This window comes from Oryctolagus cuniculus, chromosome 10, assembly GCF_051225735.1.
Source record: "Oryctolagus cuniculus isolate XC-2025 breed Fujian yellow rabbit chromosome 10, ASM5122573v1, whole genome shotgun sequence".
Lineage (NCBI taxonomy): Eukaryota > Metazoa > Chordata > Mammalia > Lagomorpha > Leporidae > Oryctolagus > Oryctolagus cuniculus.
Window position 1 is genome coordinate 67,212,086 of NC_142876.1, and position 18,328 is coordinate 67,230,413.

At 45.1% G+C, this 18,328-nt stretch overlaps 1 protein-coding gene across 1 annotated transcript; it reads left to right on the forward strand.

The window, feature by feature from the left end:
* Window positions 1-424: 424 nt before the first annotated feature.
* TXNDC2 (thioredoxin domain containing 2) lies at window positions 425-3,067 on the forward strand. Its single transcript, XM_051852150.3, has one exon. It carries the CDS (start codon window positions 440-442, stop codon window positions 3,065-3,067), a length of 2,628 nt encoding a protein of 875 aa, XP_051708110.3. The 5' UTR covers window positions 425-439.
* The last annotated feature ends 15,261 nt before the right edge of the window (window positions 3,068-18,328 follow it).

Consider the following 18,328-nt stretch of genomic DNA (forward strand, 5'->3'; position numbering starts at 1 on the left):
TGGAGCCTCAGAAGAACCAGAAATGAGGCTGGACAGTCCAGAAGAAACCAATGGTAAGGGAGGGAAGGGAAGGGGTTGTCTGAGGGATCTACACACTTAGGGAGGAGGTGGAGGGTAAAACCAAGCAGAGAAATTTGTAGGAAAAACAAAACACTTACATAAAAGACACATGTATTCACACACTGCCTGGTCTTCTGTTGAATTAGTTTATTCAAATTAAGATGGCACTCATCAGACTTCATTCACCATCTCTTAAGAATGGTATCAGTCTTCTTTGGAGTACATGATCTGAATTATTTTTTGGCTCTGTTACTTTTAAAAATTTATTTATTTATTTATTTGTTAAGGAAGTACATTACAAATTTTGTCCAGTAATGTGACTCCTCTGGTCGCAGATTTTGTGGACACATCCCAGGCCAAAGGGAAAGCCTTTAAACCTATGGCAAACAACACACTCAACATGCTCAGAGAGGAGCCTGAGGTCCCACAGCAGAGCCAGCAAGGCGATGACAGCCCCATTTCCTCAGCAAATACCATCCAACCCAAGCAGAGCAGTGTCCTCAAGCCTTCAGCAAAATCCATCCAGCCCAAGCAGGGAGACAACCCCAAGCCCTCGGTAAAATCCACCCAGCCCAGGCAGGACAATAGCTCCAATCCATTACCAAAAAGCATCCAGCCTAAAGAAGATGATATCCCTAAGCGCTCAACAAAACCCATCCTGCCCAAAGAAGCTGACATCCCCAAGGTGTCAACAAAACCCATCCTGCCCAAAGAAGCTGACGTCCCCAAGCTGTCAACCAAACCCATTCAACCCAAAGAAGCTGACGTCCCCAAGCTGTCAACCAAACCCATCCAACCCAAAGAAGCTGACATCCCCAAGCTGTCAACCAAACCCATCCAACCCAAAGAAGCTGACGTCCCCAAGCTGTCAACCAAACCCATCCAATCCAAGGATGGTGACATCCCCAAGCTGTCAACCAAACCCATTCAACCCAAGGAAGCTGACATCCCCAAAGTGTCAACAAAACCCATCCAGCCCAAAGAAGCTGACATCCCCAAGCTGTCAACAAAACCCATCCAGCCCAAGGAAGGTGACATCCCCAAGCTGTCAACCAAACCCATCCAACCCAAGGAAGGTGACATCCCTAAGCTCTCAACAAAACCTATTCAGGCCAAGGAAAATGTCATTTCCAAGTTCTCAGAAGAAACCATCTACTCCAAGGTAGGAACCACCCCCAGGTTCTCAAAAGAAACCATCTACTCCAAGGATGGAGCCACCCCCAGGTTATCAGAGGAAACCATCTACTCCAAGGATGGAGCCACCCCCAGGTTCTCAAAAGAAACCATTCAGTCCAAGGATGGAGCCACCTCCAAGTTATCAGAGGAAACCATCTACCCAAAGGTAGGAGCCACCCCCCGGTTCTCAAAAGAAACTATTCAGTCCAAGGATGGAGCCACCCCCAGGTTATCAGAGGAAACCATCTACTCCAAGGTAGGAGCCACCCCCAGGTTCTCAAAAGAAACCATTCAGTCCAAGGATGGAGCCACCTCCAAGTTCTCAGAGGAAACCATCTACTCCAAGGTAGGAACCACCCCCAGGTTCTCAAAAGAAACCATCTACTCCAAGGATGGAGCCACCCCCAGGTTGTCAGAGGAAACCATCTACTCCAAGGTAGGAGCCACCCCCAGGTTCTCAAAAGAAACTATTCAGTCCAAGGATGGAGCCACCTCCAAGTTATCAGAGGAAACCATCTACCCCAAGGTAGGAGCCACCCCCAAGTTCTCAAAAGAAACCATCTACTCCAAGGATGGAGCCACCCCCAGGTTGTCAGAGGAAACCATCTACTCCAAGGTAGGAGCCACCCCCAGGTTCTCAAAAGAAACCATCTACTCCAAGGATGGAGCCACCCCCAGGTTGTCAGAGGAAACCATCTACTCCAAGGTAGGAGCCACCCCCAGGTTCTCAAAAGAAACCATCTACTCCAAGGATGGAGCCACCCCCAGGTTATCAGAGGAAACCATCTACTCCAAGGTAGGAGCCATCCCCAAGTTCTCAAAAGAAACCATCTACCCCAAGGATGGAGCCACCTCCAAGTTATCAGAGGAAACCATCTACCCCAAGGTAGGAGCCATCCCCAAGTTATCAGAGGAAACCATCTACTCCAAGGTAGGAGCCACCCCCAGGTTCTCAAAAGAAACCATCTACTCCAAGGATGGAGCCACCTCCAAGTTCTCAGAGGAAACCATCTACTCCAAGGTAGGAGCCATCCCCAAGTTCTCAAAAGAAACCATTCAGTCCAAGGATGGAGCCACCTCCAAGTTATCAGAGGAAACCATCTACCCCAAGGAAGGCACCATCACCAAATTCTCAAAAGAAACCATTCAGTCCAAGGATGGAGCCACCCCCAGGTTCTCAGAGGAAGCCGTCTACTCCAAGGAAGGCACCACGTCCAAGTCTGCAGGAGAAACCAAGGAGTCCAAGGAAGGAGGCATCCCCACGTTCTTGGAAGACACCATTCAGTCCAAGGAAGACACCGTTTCCAAGTTCTCAGAAGAACCCAAGGACAGCACCACCACTGAGCCTTCAGCAGAAACCGAGCAGCCCAAGGAAGGGAGCGTCCCCAAGGTCAGACAAGAACCTTTCCTGTTGCAGAAGGCGGCCGCCTTCACTTTCTCAGAAGAGAGCATCCAGCTGGAGGAAGAGAGTATCCTGAAGCTCAAGGAAGCGATGGAGTCCATGCAGGTGGACTTGGTGAAAGTGATTGTGAGCAAGGAGGACTTCGAGGCGTCGCTCAAGGAGGCCGGGGAGAGGCTGGTGGCCGTGGATTTCTCAGCCACGTGGTGTGGACCGTGCAGGGCTATTAGGCCGCGTTTCCATTCCTTGTCTATGGAGCATGATGATGTGGTGTTCCTGGAGGTGGACGCTGATGATTGTGAGGAGATCATAAGAGACTATGAGATCACCTGCCTCCCAACCTTTCAGTTTTATAAACAAGAAAAGAAGGTGGGTGAGTTTAGTGGTGCCCTTACGGAAAGACTTGAAGCCATCATTGAAGAATTAAAGTAATCATAAACTCTGAAGGCACTGCAAATAGTCAGTGGTTAATACTTTGTGATTTTTTTTTTAATTTACAAAAAAGACCAGGTATCACAAAAGTGTATGTCCCAAATGGCGCTGTTTCAAATTAGGAATATTAGCTCTAACTTTTTGGAAAAGCAAAACATTAAAGTACATTGTGACACTTTTTTGTTGATAGAAGAATATGAAATTAGAAATTCCTTTGGCGAAGATGGGAGGGCCTGTTGTCCCCTGTTTTTCAGTCTTTTTTTTTTTTTTTTTTTTTACATGCCCTCGAAAATTCCACTCATTTAGTGTTTGGACCAACACTGGAAATTTGAATATTTCTTCTGTAGAAGTATATGATTCAAAACATGAGTGGGATCAGAATCCTTGGGGATTCTGATAAAGTACTTTTGTCAATAAAGAATTTGAAGGAGTCACATGTCCTAACTAACCCCTTCTCTGCTAGGAGTGGCATTCAACAGGTTCTCCAGTATGTGATTTGTTAGTGGCAGAGCCGAGACGTTGGCCATGTTTTCAGATTTCGAGTCCAGGGTTCTTCCTACTAATCCACGTTCACAAAACTTCAGGTTTCTCAGAGTCCATGTGATCCTTGGTTGCCATTATGACATCAGTGTTCTGGTGGCAAAATGCTTCCTTTGTTCCCTGAGTAGTTGGGTTCCTGATACCTACTCCCAGTTGTCTCCAACCCCAAAGGCCCAGGTCTGGACCACAGTTGTTGGCTTGGTCCAGGGTGACTGTTTGTTTAAAAACAAACCAGCTTCATTGAAGTGTAACTGATACACAAAGAATGGTGTACATTTACAGTGGACAATTGGGTGAGTTAGCTGGGTGTCTGCATCTGTGGTATCACGGCAATGGAGGTCATGAACACACCCCTCACTTCTAGAGGCTCCCTTCTGTCCCGTTGCTGGGTGTGTGTGTGTGTGTGTGTGCTAAGAACATTTACAGATCTATGTTTTTTTCTGAGGTATTTAAGAGCAAAGGAGAGAGAAAGTAGAGTTCCTATCCAGTAGTTCAGTCTCCCAAATTCCCACAACGGCTGGGACTGAGCTGGAGCTGAGGCCAGGAGCCAGAAACATGATCCAAGTCTCCCATATGGGTGGCAGGAACCCAGTTATTTGAATCATCACCACTGCCTCCCAGGGTCTGCAGTGGCAGGGAACTGAAGTCAGGAGATGGAACTGGGAATCAAACCCAAGTTTTCATCTGGGATTCAGACATCTTAACTACAATCTGCTTTTTAAAAAAATACATTTCTATTTTTAAAATTTACACATCGTAGTTGTACATATTTATGGGGAATAGTGTGGAATTTCAATGCATGTATCCATTGTGTAACAATCAGGTTAGGATGTCTACTCAGACATCATTTCTTTTATGATCATTTAAACATTCAAAATCCTCCCTACTAGCTACTTTGAAATATACAAGTAACTGTTGTCAATTATAGCTACTCTGCTGAGCTATAGAACATTGAAGTCATTCTTCCTGTCCTCTGGTAAATAGGCCCTCCCAAACCCCTTCCTTCTCTACACTCCTCCCAAGCTCTGGTAACCACTGCTCTACTGTCTACTTCTGTGAGGTCAACTTTTTTTACTTCTACATATAAATGAGAACATGTCATATCTGTCTTTTTGTGTCTGGCTTCTCCCACTTGGCATAGTGTCCTCCAATTCCATTCATACTGCTGTAAATGATAGAACTGAATGGCTGAATTTCATTGTGTATGTAGACCAAATTTTCTTTATTCATTCATCCATCCATGGAATGCATACCTAGGTTGGTTCCATGGCTATTATGAATAGTGCTGCCATAAACATGAGAGTGCAGGTGCTTCTTCTACACAGTGATTTTCTTTCTTTTAGCATATACCTAGAAGTGAGATTGTTGGATCATGGGGCAACTGTAATTCTAGTTTTTTGAGAAAGCATCATACTGATTTTCCTACCAATTTCCATTCCCATCCACGATGTGTAAGTGTTACCCTTTTCCACATTCTCATCATCATTTATCTTTTGTCTTTTTTTGGAAGATTTTTATTTATTTGAGAGGTAGAATTACAGACAGACAGAGGGAGAGACAGAGAGAAACATCTTCCATCTGCTGGTTCAGTCCTCAAATGGCTTCAATGGCCAAAGCTGAGCTGATAGGAAGTCAGTAGCCAGGAGCTGCTTCTGGGTCTCCCATGTGGGTGCAGGTGCCCAAGCACGTGGGCCATTTCTACTGCTTTCCCAGGCCATAGCAGAGAGCTGGATTGGAAATGGAGCAGCTGGGACAAGGACAGGTGCCCACATGGCATGCTGGCACCACAGTGGGAGGCTTAGCCTACTGTGCCACAGAACCAACCCCTTTTATCTTTTTTGATAACAGCCATTCTAACTGGGTTGAGATGATATCCCCATTGTGGTTTTGATTCATATTTCTGTGATGATGAGCATTTTTCCTTATACTTATTTGCCATATATTTATCTTCTTTTAAGAAATGTCTGGGCGGGGGGCCGGCGCTGAGGCTCAATAGACTAATCCTCCACCTGTGGCATTGGCACACCAGGTTCTAGTCCCGGTCGGGGCGCCGCATTCTGTCCCGGTTTCTCCTCTTCCAGTCCAGCTCTCTGCTGTGGCCCGGGAAGGCAGTGGAGGATGGCCCAAGTCCTTGGGCCCTGCACCTGCATGGGAGACCAGGAGAAGCACCTGGATCCTGGCTTTGGATCAGTGTAGTGTGCCGGCCGCAGAGCGTTGGCTGCAGTGGCCATTGGAGGGTGAACCAATGGTAAAAAGAAGACCTTTCTCTCTGTCTCTCTCTCTCTCACTGTCCACTCTGCCTGTCAAAAAAAAAAAAAAAAAAGAGTGAGAGAGAGAGAAAGAAATGTCTAGGGGGGCCCGTGCTGTGGCACAGCGGGTTAATGCCCTGGCCTGAAGTGCCAACATCCCATATGGACACTGGTTCTAGTCCCAGCTGCTCCTCTTCCGATCCAGCTCTCTGCTGTGGCCTGAGAAAGTGGTGGAAGATGGCCGAAGTCCTTGGGCCCCTGCACCCATGTGGGAGACCTGGAGGAAGCTCCTGGCTCCTGGCTTCATGTCAGCATAGCTCTGGCTATTGCAGTCAATTGGGGAGTGAACCAGCAGATGGAAGACCTCTCTCTCTCTCTCTCTCTCTCTGCCTCTCCTCTCTCTGTGTAACTCTGACTTGGCGGCCATTGGAGGGTTAACCAACGGCAAAGGAAGACCTTTCTCTCTGTATCTCTCTCTCACTGTCCACTCTGCCTGTCAAAAAAAAAAAAAAAAAAAAAAAGAAATGAAAAGAAAAGTCCAGGGGCTGGTATTGCCTGCACTGCTGGCATCTCATAGGGGTGTTGGTTTGTGTTCTGGCTGCTCTACTTCCTATCCAGCTCCCTGCTAATGGCCTGGAAAAAGCACCAGAAGTGCATGGGCCCCTGCTGCAACCCACATGGGAGACATGGAAGAAGCTCGAGTTTGGCCTGGCCCAACTCTAGCCATTGTGGCCATCTTGGGGAGTGAACCAGCTGATGGAAGACCTCTCTCTCTCTGTCTCTCCTTCTGTCTATAACTCTGACTTAAAAAAAGAAATTTCTATACAGGTCATTTGTTCATTTTTGGATTTGGTTATTTGTTTGAATTATTTGTTGAGTCTTTTGAGCTCCTTATACATTCTGGATATTAATGCCTTAGCAGGTGAATAGTCCACCTGATTTCCTCCCCCCATTCTATAGGCCATCTCTTCACTCTGTTGATTGTTTCATTTGCTGTACAGAAGCTTCTTAGTTTGATGTAATCCCTTTTGTTAATTTTTGCTTTTGTTGCCTGCACTTTTGGAATCATATCCAAAAATACCTTTGCCCATACCAATGTTCTGAAACATTTTTACCATGTTTTCTTCTAGTAGTTTCGTAGTTTCAGGCTTTAACATTTAAGTATTTGATCCACTTTGATTTATTTGTTATACGGTGAGAGATGGAGGTCTAATTTTATCCTTCTGCAATATGGACACCCAATTTTTTCAGCACCATTTATTGAAGAACCTTTCTTCCTTCAATATATGTTCTTGCTGCCTTGATTAAAAGTCAGTTGTGTCTAAATATGTAGCTTTTCTAGATCTGCTATTCTTTTTTTAAAATATGACAGTATCTTTTCTTTTTTTAACATTTATTTATTTTACTTTGAAAGAGTTACACACAGAGAGAAGGAGAGGCATAGAGAGAGGTCTTCCATCCGCAGGTTCACTCCCCAATTGGTTGCAACGGCCTGAGCTGCGCTGATCCGAAGCCAGGAGCCAGGAGCTTCCTCCAGGTCCTCCCGTGCAGGTGCAGGGGCCTAAGGGGCTTGGGCCATCTTCTACTGCTTTCCAAGGTCATAGCAGAGAGCTGGATGGGAAGTGGAGCAGTCTGGTCTCAAACAGGTGCCCATATGGGATGCTGGCACTGCAGGCGGTGGCTTTACCTGCTACGCCACGGCACCGGCCCCTGGGTCTGCTATGTTTATCCAATGGTCTGTGTATTTCTTTTTATGCAGTATCATGATGTTTTGCATTGTAGTATGTTTGAAGCCAGGTAATTCGGTGCCTCCAGCTTTGTTCTATTTGCTCGAGAGATCTACCTTTAAACTTTTAAGAGCCCAACATCATATTGTTAGCTACAGCAGATCCACAGAACTGATTTATCTTGTATAACTGAAACTTTGTACCTGTTAAACAACAACTCCCAAGTTTCCCTTTCCTTCCACCCTCTGTTAGCCACTGTTGTATTTTCTGCTGGGCCAGAGTGCTTTAAAAAAAATCTGTATTAGTTGTCAACATCTCAAAAAACAGGATTTCTTTTCAAAATCTAAATTTCTGGCTTTCCTTCAAAAGTACTGTCTGGCAATCCAAGGCTTGCATTACCTCAGGAATCCCAGCTCATCTTAAGGGTTTCAGCGGCAGCTCCCTCAAGTCAACAGGGCAAGCACCCGAGAGCGCTGGCGCAGAACTGTGCTGGCTTCTTCACTTACTCACCTGACTTGCCGTCCTTATCTCCAGTTCAAGAATGGGAATTCCCCAGTCCCTTTATGGTGGACCCACCCTGACTCTCCATAGCGATATCTCAGCTGTAGACCTCCTTGGCACCATTGACAGCAAACAAAATACCATACACTACTTGTCCTTTTATTCCAAAAGGAAGATTTGAAATGACCTACAAAAAATATTGATGATAAGGCTAGTAAGCACTTCAGAATAGTTTGTCAACTCTGAAGGCTTTTATACTTGTCCTGGTTGAGTGTCAAATGTTGTTCTGTGCTTCTTGCCATGCAGGAGAGAAAAGGGAAATTCAATAATACCCAGATGTTGTGACCCAACATGCACCAACTTTGGGATTTGAAACAGGAGTAAAGCTTTTGCTTAGCTGAAGTCCTGAATGAAATTTCTCATCTGAACCCTGAGGTTTGAGACATTGAACAGCAAGTGAAGATCTTGACAACATTTTTAATAAGGAACTCAGAACAATTTTTCATATGGTTTTTCCTGCTAATCCTCTTGAGTAAAAGCTAAAATTGTCAAGGCAATGTTTTCTCCAATGAGAGGATTCCAGATTCAAGCGTACAAGTATGTAGCTTGTGTGGTTTCCTGTCAATGGACTTTTGCTATTGGTATAGGTATCCCAGCTGCTTTTTTCCTCTGGTTGAGAGCCTTTCCTTTGTTTGTTTGTTTGTTTGTCTGTTTGTTTGTTTGCTTGTTTTTTCACTCAGATTTCCTCCCATTTTCCACATTGATCATGCCTGGCTGTAACATACTATCAACTTATAGCTGAACGAGATAGGTTATACCTGGTATATAAAAAGGTCAGTCTTGGATGTTGGCCTTTTTGGGAGAGCAAGGGTTTTATTTGAATGGCCAACCAGCAAAGGAGGTCAGAAATATAATTCAACCTATTTCTAAGACTGGGGGTCCAGGAAAAGGTTTATGAATTCATATGATATATGGAAGCCCTGGCAAGGCAAGTTCTGCCTGGAGGGGCTTAGAACCGGGTCATTTATGGTACTGTTGAGGGAAGGGGGCCCAGTCCACTGACACTGTGGTCGATGGCCCCCTCACTGCTGATAGGGCTCCCTTCCCTGGGGCTCCACAGGCTGCTTTTTTTTGTCTTCTCTGCATGCCCAGGCAGCGTGACTTGCAGTTGTTCCCTCTGTGCTCCCTCTGCACCTGTGCGACTAAATCTTAAGCAGCTCTCCAAAGAAAACAGGAACCTTAAAAATATGATCAGACCTATTGTTAAAGCATTAGGTGGAGACATTTCAGGAAAGAAGTGGGAAAATAAAACAAGAGGATTTTGAGTTTGGGATGTCAAGAGGAAACCCAGGAAAGAGGGCTGTCTGATCTCACACTTAGACATACAAGCTCAGGTTTATTAAGTTTTATTAAAAATTACTTTCCTTTTTATTCAAAAGGCAAAGAGACAGAGATCTACAATCTGCTGATTCACACCCCAAATGCCTGCAACAGCCAGGACCTGGCCAGGCCAAAGCCAGGAGCTCGGAGAACTCTGTCTGGGTCTCTCACATGGGTGGCAGGACTCAAGCACTTGAGCTGTTACCTGCTGCCTCCCAGGGTGCACATTGACAGGAAGCTGGATCGGAAGCAGAGGAGTTTGGGACTCTTATGTGGGATGCAGGTGTCCCAAGCAGCACCCTAACTGCTGTGCCAAATGCCCATCCCCACGCTGAGATTCTAATTAACCTGGTCCTTGTGTTACCAGTGGCTTGTTTGCACAAGTTGCTGAGACCCACAGACTTTAAATTCTGTAATGTGAAGGACCAGGGACCCTGGTATTTAACATCAGTGACTTATATCAGTTGCTATTTCTGGGACTGTGGTGTTAAAGACAATTTGGTCAATGCTCTTTCTTTATAGTATGTAAAAATTTCATGGAAAATGAAATTAAAACATGAGTTTATTTTGGTGCAAATAATTTTTAAATTAATGCATATAAGGAGTCTTCAGAAAGTTCATGAAAAATTCATAGTATGAAAAAAACTGCATGAATTTCAAAGTATTTTGCACCAAAATAAACCTACCTTTAACTCTGTTTTTCATGAACATGTTGAAGTATCCTATTTAAGTTTCTAACTGAAGTCATGGACTGTGATCTCAAAAAATCATAAAAAGCAGTTGTGATATAAGTTTTTAATGTGGTACACTACTATTCCGAATATGAATCAAGGAAAGAAAGCAAAACACGTGGGAAAGCAATTCTGCTGGACCACAGCAATGCAAAGTAAGTAAGTGGCTCTCGGGTGACCTGGTCTGATGAGGGGATAAAGTCGAAACTGCCTGAGAATTTTTTATGCCCTTCAAACCTTGCACCACGAATACCATTTCTCTTGACTGGATAATAGTTGAATAGCAGCCAGGTTAAAGTTATGTTCCCTGGCAGAAAGCTTGAGTGTGTACGTTCTATTTTGCTGAGTAAGAAAGAGGCATGCACTTAAAAAAAAAAAAAAAAAAAAAAAAAGCAGTGGTTTCACCTCCAATCTTTAATGTGAAGGAGAAATAGGAAGCATTGCTTTTGAGAAGGAAGGAAGATTCCAGATAATCAGATTGGATATCCGTGAGGGTCATCTAACTAGAGCCTTAAAAATCAATGGAAAACCTATTTGAATTAACAAGAAAACTCAACAAAGTATCAGTATTCAAAGTAATATCCCCAAATCAATACATTCTGTATAATTCAGTGACAAATAGCTAGGAATCATTATGGGGGGAAAAAAAGCCTCATTCCCAGTAGTGACAAAATAAATTGTCTAGCAATCGTCCCAACAAGGGCAGTAAGGTTAGGATGGGCATTTGGCCTAACGTTTCTGATGGCACTTGGGATAGATACTACATCATACAATGGTGTACCTGGGTTCAGTTCCTGGCTCTGGCTCCTAATTCCAGCTTCCTGCGAATGCAGACCCTAGCAGACTGTGATGATGGCTTATGTCTTTGTTTCCTGCCACCCATGACTGCAACCTGGATTAAGTTCCTGGTTCCTGGCTTCATACCCACTCATGCCACCCCACAGAGCCACTGGGGACTGAACCAATGGATGGCTGCTTCCCCTGCAGCCCCTGTGGCCTGTGCAACCTTTGGGTGTCTGAACTTCATCTTCCTGTAAGCACCCATTAGGCTGGGTTAGGGGCCACCTAACAGTCTCATTGGAGCTTAATTGCCTCTGTAAAGGTGCTATGTAAATATAGCCACCTTCTGAGGTCCTGTGCGTTGGGGCTTCGACTGATGAGTCTGGAGGAGGGGGTAGAGTGGAGGACAGAGCTAATGCCTGCTTCAGACAGGGCTCAAAGTTAGGACTGAAGACTCCTGCAGGAGTGCATTCCATAGAAAATCACCTCTCATGAGGGCACAGGTACCCCGATTGCTCGTGTCAATGTCGGGTGTCAGAGTAGCATGGTATGGGCCACATCCTTGGGAACTGCCTGGGGACAACGAGGAGTCAACCTCTAGAGGCCCAGGTGTGGAGCTCTGCAGTTCCATGAACGTAGTCCTCGAAGAACATTCTGGAAACCAGAAAGCCCAAGGCTTCAGATGGCAGTGGGACCACTGGAACATCTCAGCACACTATTCCTCCCCCTTGGAAGAAGTCTCAGGTGGCCCAGGTTTGTCAAGCCGTGGTGCCCCAGGAAACAGCACACTTCACTAATTTCATGCTGCTTTCCGAGCACGCCGGCTAGAAACGCAGCATCTGCTGAGTTCTCTTCTCTCCCCCATGCAGGAGGGCGGTGAACAAAGGAAAGCTGGTTTTGAAATTATATTACATCAAACTGTGGTCGTAAAAATCCCCTGGGGTTCTTGTTGACTATTCAGATCTCTAGGCCTGTGCACTTGAAAAATTTGAGTCAGTTTTTGTGGGCTGGCACCTAGGATGTCTCTCTGACACTCAAAGAGAGATCATCCGACAAGTCCAGCCTTCGCCCAAACCCCTCTTCTGTGCACACCAGGGTTCCCTCCTGCTCCATGCTCTTGAGACAACTGGTCTCCTGAAAGGCATCGCCTGTGTCTAACCTCCACTCACCTGTCCAGAAACCCACAGCCCCAGCCCTCGAGTATTGTCTTGTTCTAGAATTGGTCCCCTTGGCAGCAGCATGACCTTGGTAAATCCCAATGGCTCACTGGAATAGCATTGCCAGGAGCGGGAGGCTCCCTGATTATGGGAGTCTGCACTCCGGACTTCCGGCAGGAGGTGAGGGCTAAGACCGGTCCAGTCTCCTTGGAGTTTCTCTGCTAGTATGAATTGCGGATCTGCCCCTGCATATATCAAACAATCCATAGCATAGCTGTTCATACACTCCCTCCCTCTCTCTCTCTTTTTCTCGCTCTCGCTCTTTTTCTTCTGTAACAATCACTTCTCAGTGGCTGAGTTGCCCGACTCCATAACCAGCTTTCTCGTCCTCTTTCTATCCCAGTAAAGTCAGGAACTTAGTTTAGTATTATTATTAGTAGTAGCAGTAATAGTAGTATTATTACTTCATCCCCTTTCTCTCAACTTGTTCCAGGAAGCCTATCAGGAAGTCATAAATGGGCTCCTATTTACCCTGAATTCTAGAGTGTGGCCCCTGGAGCATGAGGAGTGTAGGATTGGGGCATCCTGGTGACCTGCCTCTCTGTGACCAGAGTTGTGAACGTTATTAGTAAGTGGGCCTCCGTCCTCCCCATCAATGTTTAGAGGAGGGGGCAGGACCAAGGAAAGGAATGGCTTTGCTCCTGCACGTTTTGCCGAGGAATGAAAAGAAATAACAGCAAAATACTGAAAGCAAGAGGAAACTGCTTGGGATGTCCGCACCCCATGTTGCAGTGCCTGGGTCACGTCCTGGCCCTGCTCCCGATCCCAGCTTCCTGCAAGTGCACACTGTGGGAGCAACAGGAATTGGCTCCTTTGGCTCAACTACTTGGGTCCCTGCCCGTGGGAGACCTGGATTGAGTGCTGGCCTCAGTTTGCTCCAGAGTTGGCTGTTGCAGGCATTTGGAGAGTGAACCAGGCAATGGAAGATTCATTCTCTCTCTCTCTCTCTCTGTCTCTCTCTTTCTCTCTCCCCCCTTTCAAATAGATTAATTAAATAAATAAAATTTTAAAAAATTAAAACCAAAATTATTTATATTTTTTATTTCATTGAAGAAAGCATAAAATGATAAAGTCTTATCACTGATGGTCTATGGATTCCCTTTTTTTTTTTTTTTTATTCTAATTTTGGTCTTTTTCTGCTGACTTATATAATGAAAAGAAAACCCAAGGCTGGAATATTTGGGAGATCTCAGCTGTTTATATACTGCCAGGAAATGCAAAGGAGTGCTGGAAACGCCACATCTGGAAGGACTGAAGCGGGGGGAAGCGAGCTCAATGGCCCAAGGCCAAGGATGTTTTCAGAGCCTCCGAATGCTGGCCAGAGGTTCCCTGTTCTGGTTGTGCATTCTGGCCCTCCCAGGCTTCAGATTACAAATGGTCTAAGAATAGCAAGTAAATCAGTGAAAGCTCTTTTGCTCAGAGAGGAACTACCTACGTGGTCATGGGTGCCATGGGTTTTTGTTGCAAGTGACAGAAAGTCAACTCAAGCCTGCTCTGTCAAAAATGGAGAGAGTACTGGGTACCAAACTGGAAATTCTAGGGTTATCAGACTGCTTCAAGTGGGTTCAGGGGTTTAAACAACATTATCAGGACACAGATGCTTGTCACCTCTCAGCTCTGCTGCTCCTTTTGATTTTATTATTGATTGCTTCTGTAGCCCATGGGCACAAATGGAAAATGAGCCTGATTCTTAATAACCCCAACAGATGTCTTGGGGGAGATTCTAGTTGGTTGGGTCATGCGCAATTCCTGATGTGCTCTGTGTACTGGGGGAATGAAGGACTCTGAGTGGTCGGGCTTGGTTAAAGTGGTGATTTCATATCAGAGTGCTATATGCAAGTGGATGGATGATCCAGGGAGAGTGCGGTTGTTCTTGGCGATAAAATTTCTGCTGAACTTATTGCTGTTTGTACTTCCCTCCCCTAAGGGATCTCTGGTCTCTGCAGAGGCCTTTTACTCTAGGTCTTGAGAAAGAGTGAAAAAACAAACAAACAAACAAACAAAAAACTGCTACCTCTTTATGTCCCTGCTCCATGAAAGCCACAAAGTCTTGGTGTTTGAAAGGCAAAGCTAAATGGAAGTCTAAGCACTCACAGATCTCAATATCTTTCACTGGCTTTTGGAAGCTTTAGGAGGAATTCACCAGTTAACTAATGATTCTTAGCTGAGAAATGGCAGGTGAGGCTGGCCACCCTCCAGAATGGCTTTAAACAAGACGACTCTTAAATTGTGCTCATTAACAAGGGTTGGACAGAACTGTCACGCCACCAGAAGCAGCCAGACAATTGGAATGCAGGCAGTGTCTCAGTGTAGCAACTCAGCATTAATGGATTTTGATGACCTCTTCCCACGTTCATTTCTCTAATTAATTTGATTCTTTTCCTGTGTGCTTGAAATTACTCATAGGATAAAGATGCTTACTTGCAAACAATCCCTATTTGTTTTGGCATCTGAGAGGTTTTTGTTTTGTTTTGGGATGCTGGTGTTGTCGCAGACGGCAGCTTTCTCCACTACGCCACAATGCTGGCCCCTTGTTTTTTGTTTTTGTTTTTGTTTTTAGATTTATTTTATTTATGTTAAAGGCAGAGTTGCAGAAAGAGAGCGAGAGAGAGCAAAAGAGATCTTCCATCTGCTGGTTCACTTCCCAAATGGCTGCAACTACCTGGGCTGGGCCAGACAAAGCAAGGAGTCAGAATTCTACCTGGGTCTTCCACATGGGTAGCAGGGGCCCAAGTACTTGAGCTATCTTATTGCTTTCACAGACACATTAATAGGGAGATGGATTGGAAGTGGAACAGCCGCGTGATGAACCAGCGCCCATATAGGATGCCAACATTGCTGGAGGCTGCTTAAGTTTCTGCACTACAACCTGGCCTCATTTTTTTTTTTTTTTTGTTAAAATATTTATAAGGGCCAGCGCCGCGGCTCACTAGGCTAATCCTCCACCTTGCGGCGCCGGCACACTGGGTTCTAGTCCCGGTCGGGGCGCCGGATTCTGTCCCGGTTGCCCCTCTTCCAGGCCAGCTCTCTGCTGTGGCCAGGGAGTGCAGCGGAGGATGGGCCAAGTGCTTGGGCCCTGCACCCCATGGGAGACCAGGATAAGTACCTGGCTCCTGCTGTCGGATCAGCGCGGTGCACCCGCCGCAGCGCGCTGGCCGCGGTGGCCATTGGAGGGTGAACCAACAGCAAAAGGAAGACCTTTCTCTCTGTCTCTCTCTCTCACTATCCACTCTGCCTGTCAAAATAAATAAATAAATAAATAAAATAAAGTATTTATAAATTCAAATTATAATCTTACTTCATTTTTGATTTCTGCTTTCATATCCTATGTGTGTGTGTGTATGTGTGTGTAAAAGCAGAAAGATGCCAAAATAACATTGGTGGCTGTTTACGTTGGGTATCAGCTGTCACCAGATCCACCTATTCTTTCCGTAAAAAAACAAGACTTATTATGTGTGATTCAGATACTATACCTATTTATTACTGACATTCAGGTTGAAGGCAGAAAGATAGTTGCATGTGAGGACAACTAGTGCTGTGGCAATGAGCACTAGTCACAACCCATAGACCAATTGTTTTGAATGTGGTGGATGTTGGATCTATAGGCTATCATCTGTTCTCAATAGGAAAACTGTTTGGAGGTGTATGCGAAACTGGAACCTCCTCTATTTTGAATTTTTTAAATTATTTATTTATTTGAAACAGGCCTGGGCCAGGCCAAGTGCTTCATCTGAGTCTCCCATGTCGGTGGCAGGGTCCCAAGCATGTATGTAGGCCATCTGCTGCTGCTTTTCCCATGCCCTTAGCAGGGAGTTGGATGGGAAGTGGAGCAGCCAGGACTTGAACCAGCACCCACATGGGATGCTGGCATTGCAAATAGTGACCTTACCTGCTGTGCCACAATGCAGGCTCCCTCTATCCTGAATTTAAATAAATAAATAAATTTCTAATTCATAGAGTTCTTCCATGCTTTTTTTACTTGCTGAAATATGAGATCTTGATAACCCTAGTTTATCCCCTTAGATAGCATATTAGCTCTTCATTACTAAACTAAATACAACTAAAATACCTGGAAGAGGCTAAGGTGTAAAGGAAAAGGTTTATTTTTGCTTGCAATTTTGGAGGTTCACAGTCCAAGATTCCATGGCTCCAGTAGTCTGGTATCTGATAAGGACAGTGCCTGGCAGACATGGGAAGGGAGGATCACGTGGTGAACCAGGAAGCAGAGAAAGAGCATCTAGGCCAAATTCAGCTTTAATTACTACCCTCTCACAAGAGCTGCATGCCGAGTGTTGCCCTAATGACCTAAAGACACAATGCCACTCCAGTCTCACCCTTCATCCATCATTAATCCATTACTCTATTAACTATTAACATAAGACTTTGGGGACCAACACATGGGCCCCTGGGGGATACTGACACCAATATCCAAATCATAACAGGTGGAAATTATATCCCCTTTCATCACTGCAAGTGAAACAATCCAAAGCTCCTTCTCCAGGAGGAAAGGGGTTGAGACGACCTGCAGAGGAGTGGGGGACAGGGGTTCCTTAAGGTCAAACATCCCAGGCAGCAGAGGAAGCCAACAGAGCTGGAGATGAAGCTATGAGGAGAAGACCAAAACAAACAAACAAACAAACAAACAAAAAAAAAAAACAGGAAGAGACCGTGGAAGTTGCCAGAACTATAGGGTGATAATTGGGTATGAAACTGGGGCCAGTGCTGTGGCGCAGCGGGTTAAAGCCCTGACCTGAAGCGCCAGCATCCCATATGGGCGCCATTTCTAGTCCCAGCTGCTCCTCTTCCAATCCAGCTCTCTGCTATGGCCTGGGAAAGCAGTGGAAGATGGCCCAAGTCCTCAGGCCCCTGCACCCACGAGGGAGACCTGGAAGAAGCTCCAGGCTCCTGGCTTTAGATCGGCACAGCTCAGGCCATAGCGGTCATCTGGGGAGTGAACCAGCAGATGGAAGACCTCTCTCTCTGTCTCTACCTCTCTCTGTAACTCTGTCTTTCAAATAAATAAAATAAATCTTAAAAAAAGAAAAGAAAGTCAGAATCAGGTTGGTAGGTATGGAAGCAAGACGCACAGGTATAAAATGACAGGCAGGAAGTGTAGGCAGCAGCCAAGGAGGTGTCCAGTGGCCGTCACTGGTGAATGGGACGGAGCTATGGTTTAGGGTTTGGTTGTCCTGACTTCAAGGACCTTGCTTGGATAAGATCTGCTCCTTCCTAAATATCAGCATTTGAGTGTCACCCTAGCAACAAACCTGCTATTTCTTTTCTAAATAGATTATTAAACTACGATGGCCATCTCAAAATAGTAGTTCTTATGGGATTTTTGGAGATTGGATAGTTGTAACTAGATTATGCTTACCAATGTCATTATAAATTAGGTAATATGATAGATGACTGAAAGATCCATCTGAAATTCAAAGTATTAAATCTCTCAATGTGGTTTGCTTTCCCTTGGTAGATAAAGCCAAGTTTACCAATCAGTGGGAAAAAAAATTGAGCATTTAGGTCTGAGTCTGCCTTTGGCACCCTTTACACTCCAACTTTTTATACATTTCAACCCTATTATTTAAAAAAAGATACCAAGAGTTGTACAGTAATAACTCAAAATGTATACATGATTTAGGTAGAATTTTTTTTTTTTTTTTTTTGCAATTAGTCATTGTTATGAGAATTAGAGGACAGGCCAGCACTGGGACATAGTAGGCTAAGCCTCTGCCTGCGGAACTGGCATCCCATATAGGTGCCGGTTCTAGTCCTGGCTGCTCCTCTTCCAATTCAGCTCTCTGCTGTGGCCTGGGAAAGCAGTAGAGGATGGCCCAAGTCCCTGGGCCCCTGCACCCACATGGGAGACCCAGAAGAAGCTCCTGGCTCCTGGATTTGCATTGGCCCAGCTCCAGCTGTTGTGGCCATTTGAGGAGTGAACCAGTGGATGGAAGATCTTTCTCTGTCTCTCCCTCTCTCTGTCGGTAACTCTACCTCTCAAATAAATAAATAAAATCTTCTTTTTTTAAAAAAAAAGGATTAGAGGAATACTTTTCATTTTATATAAAATATGTTGATCAAATATATTTTCAACTAGTATTGGTTATATTACATAGATATTTCTTTATATTCTTAAGTT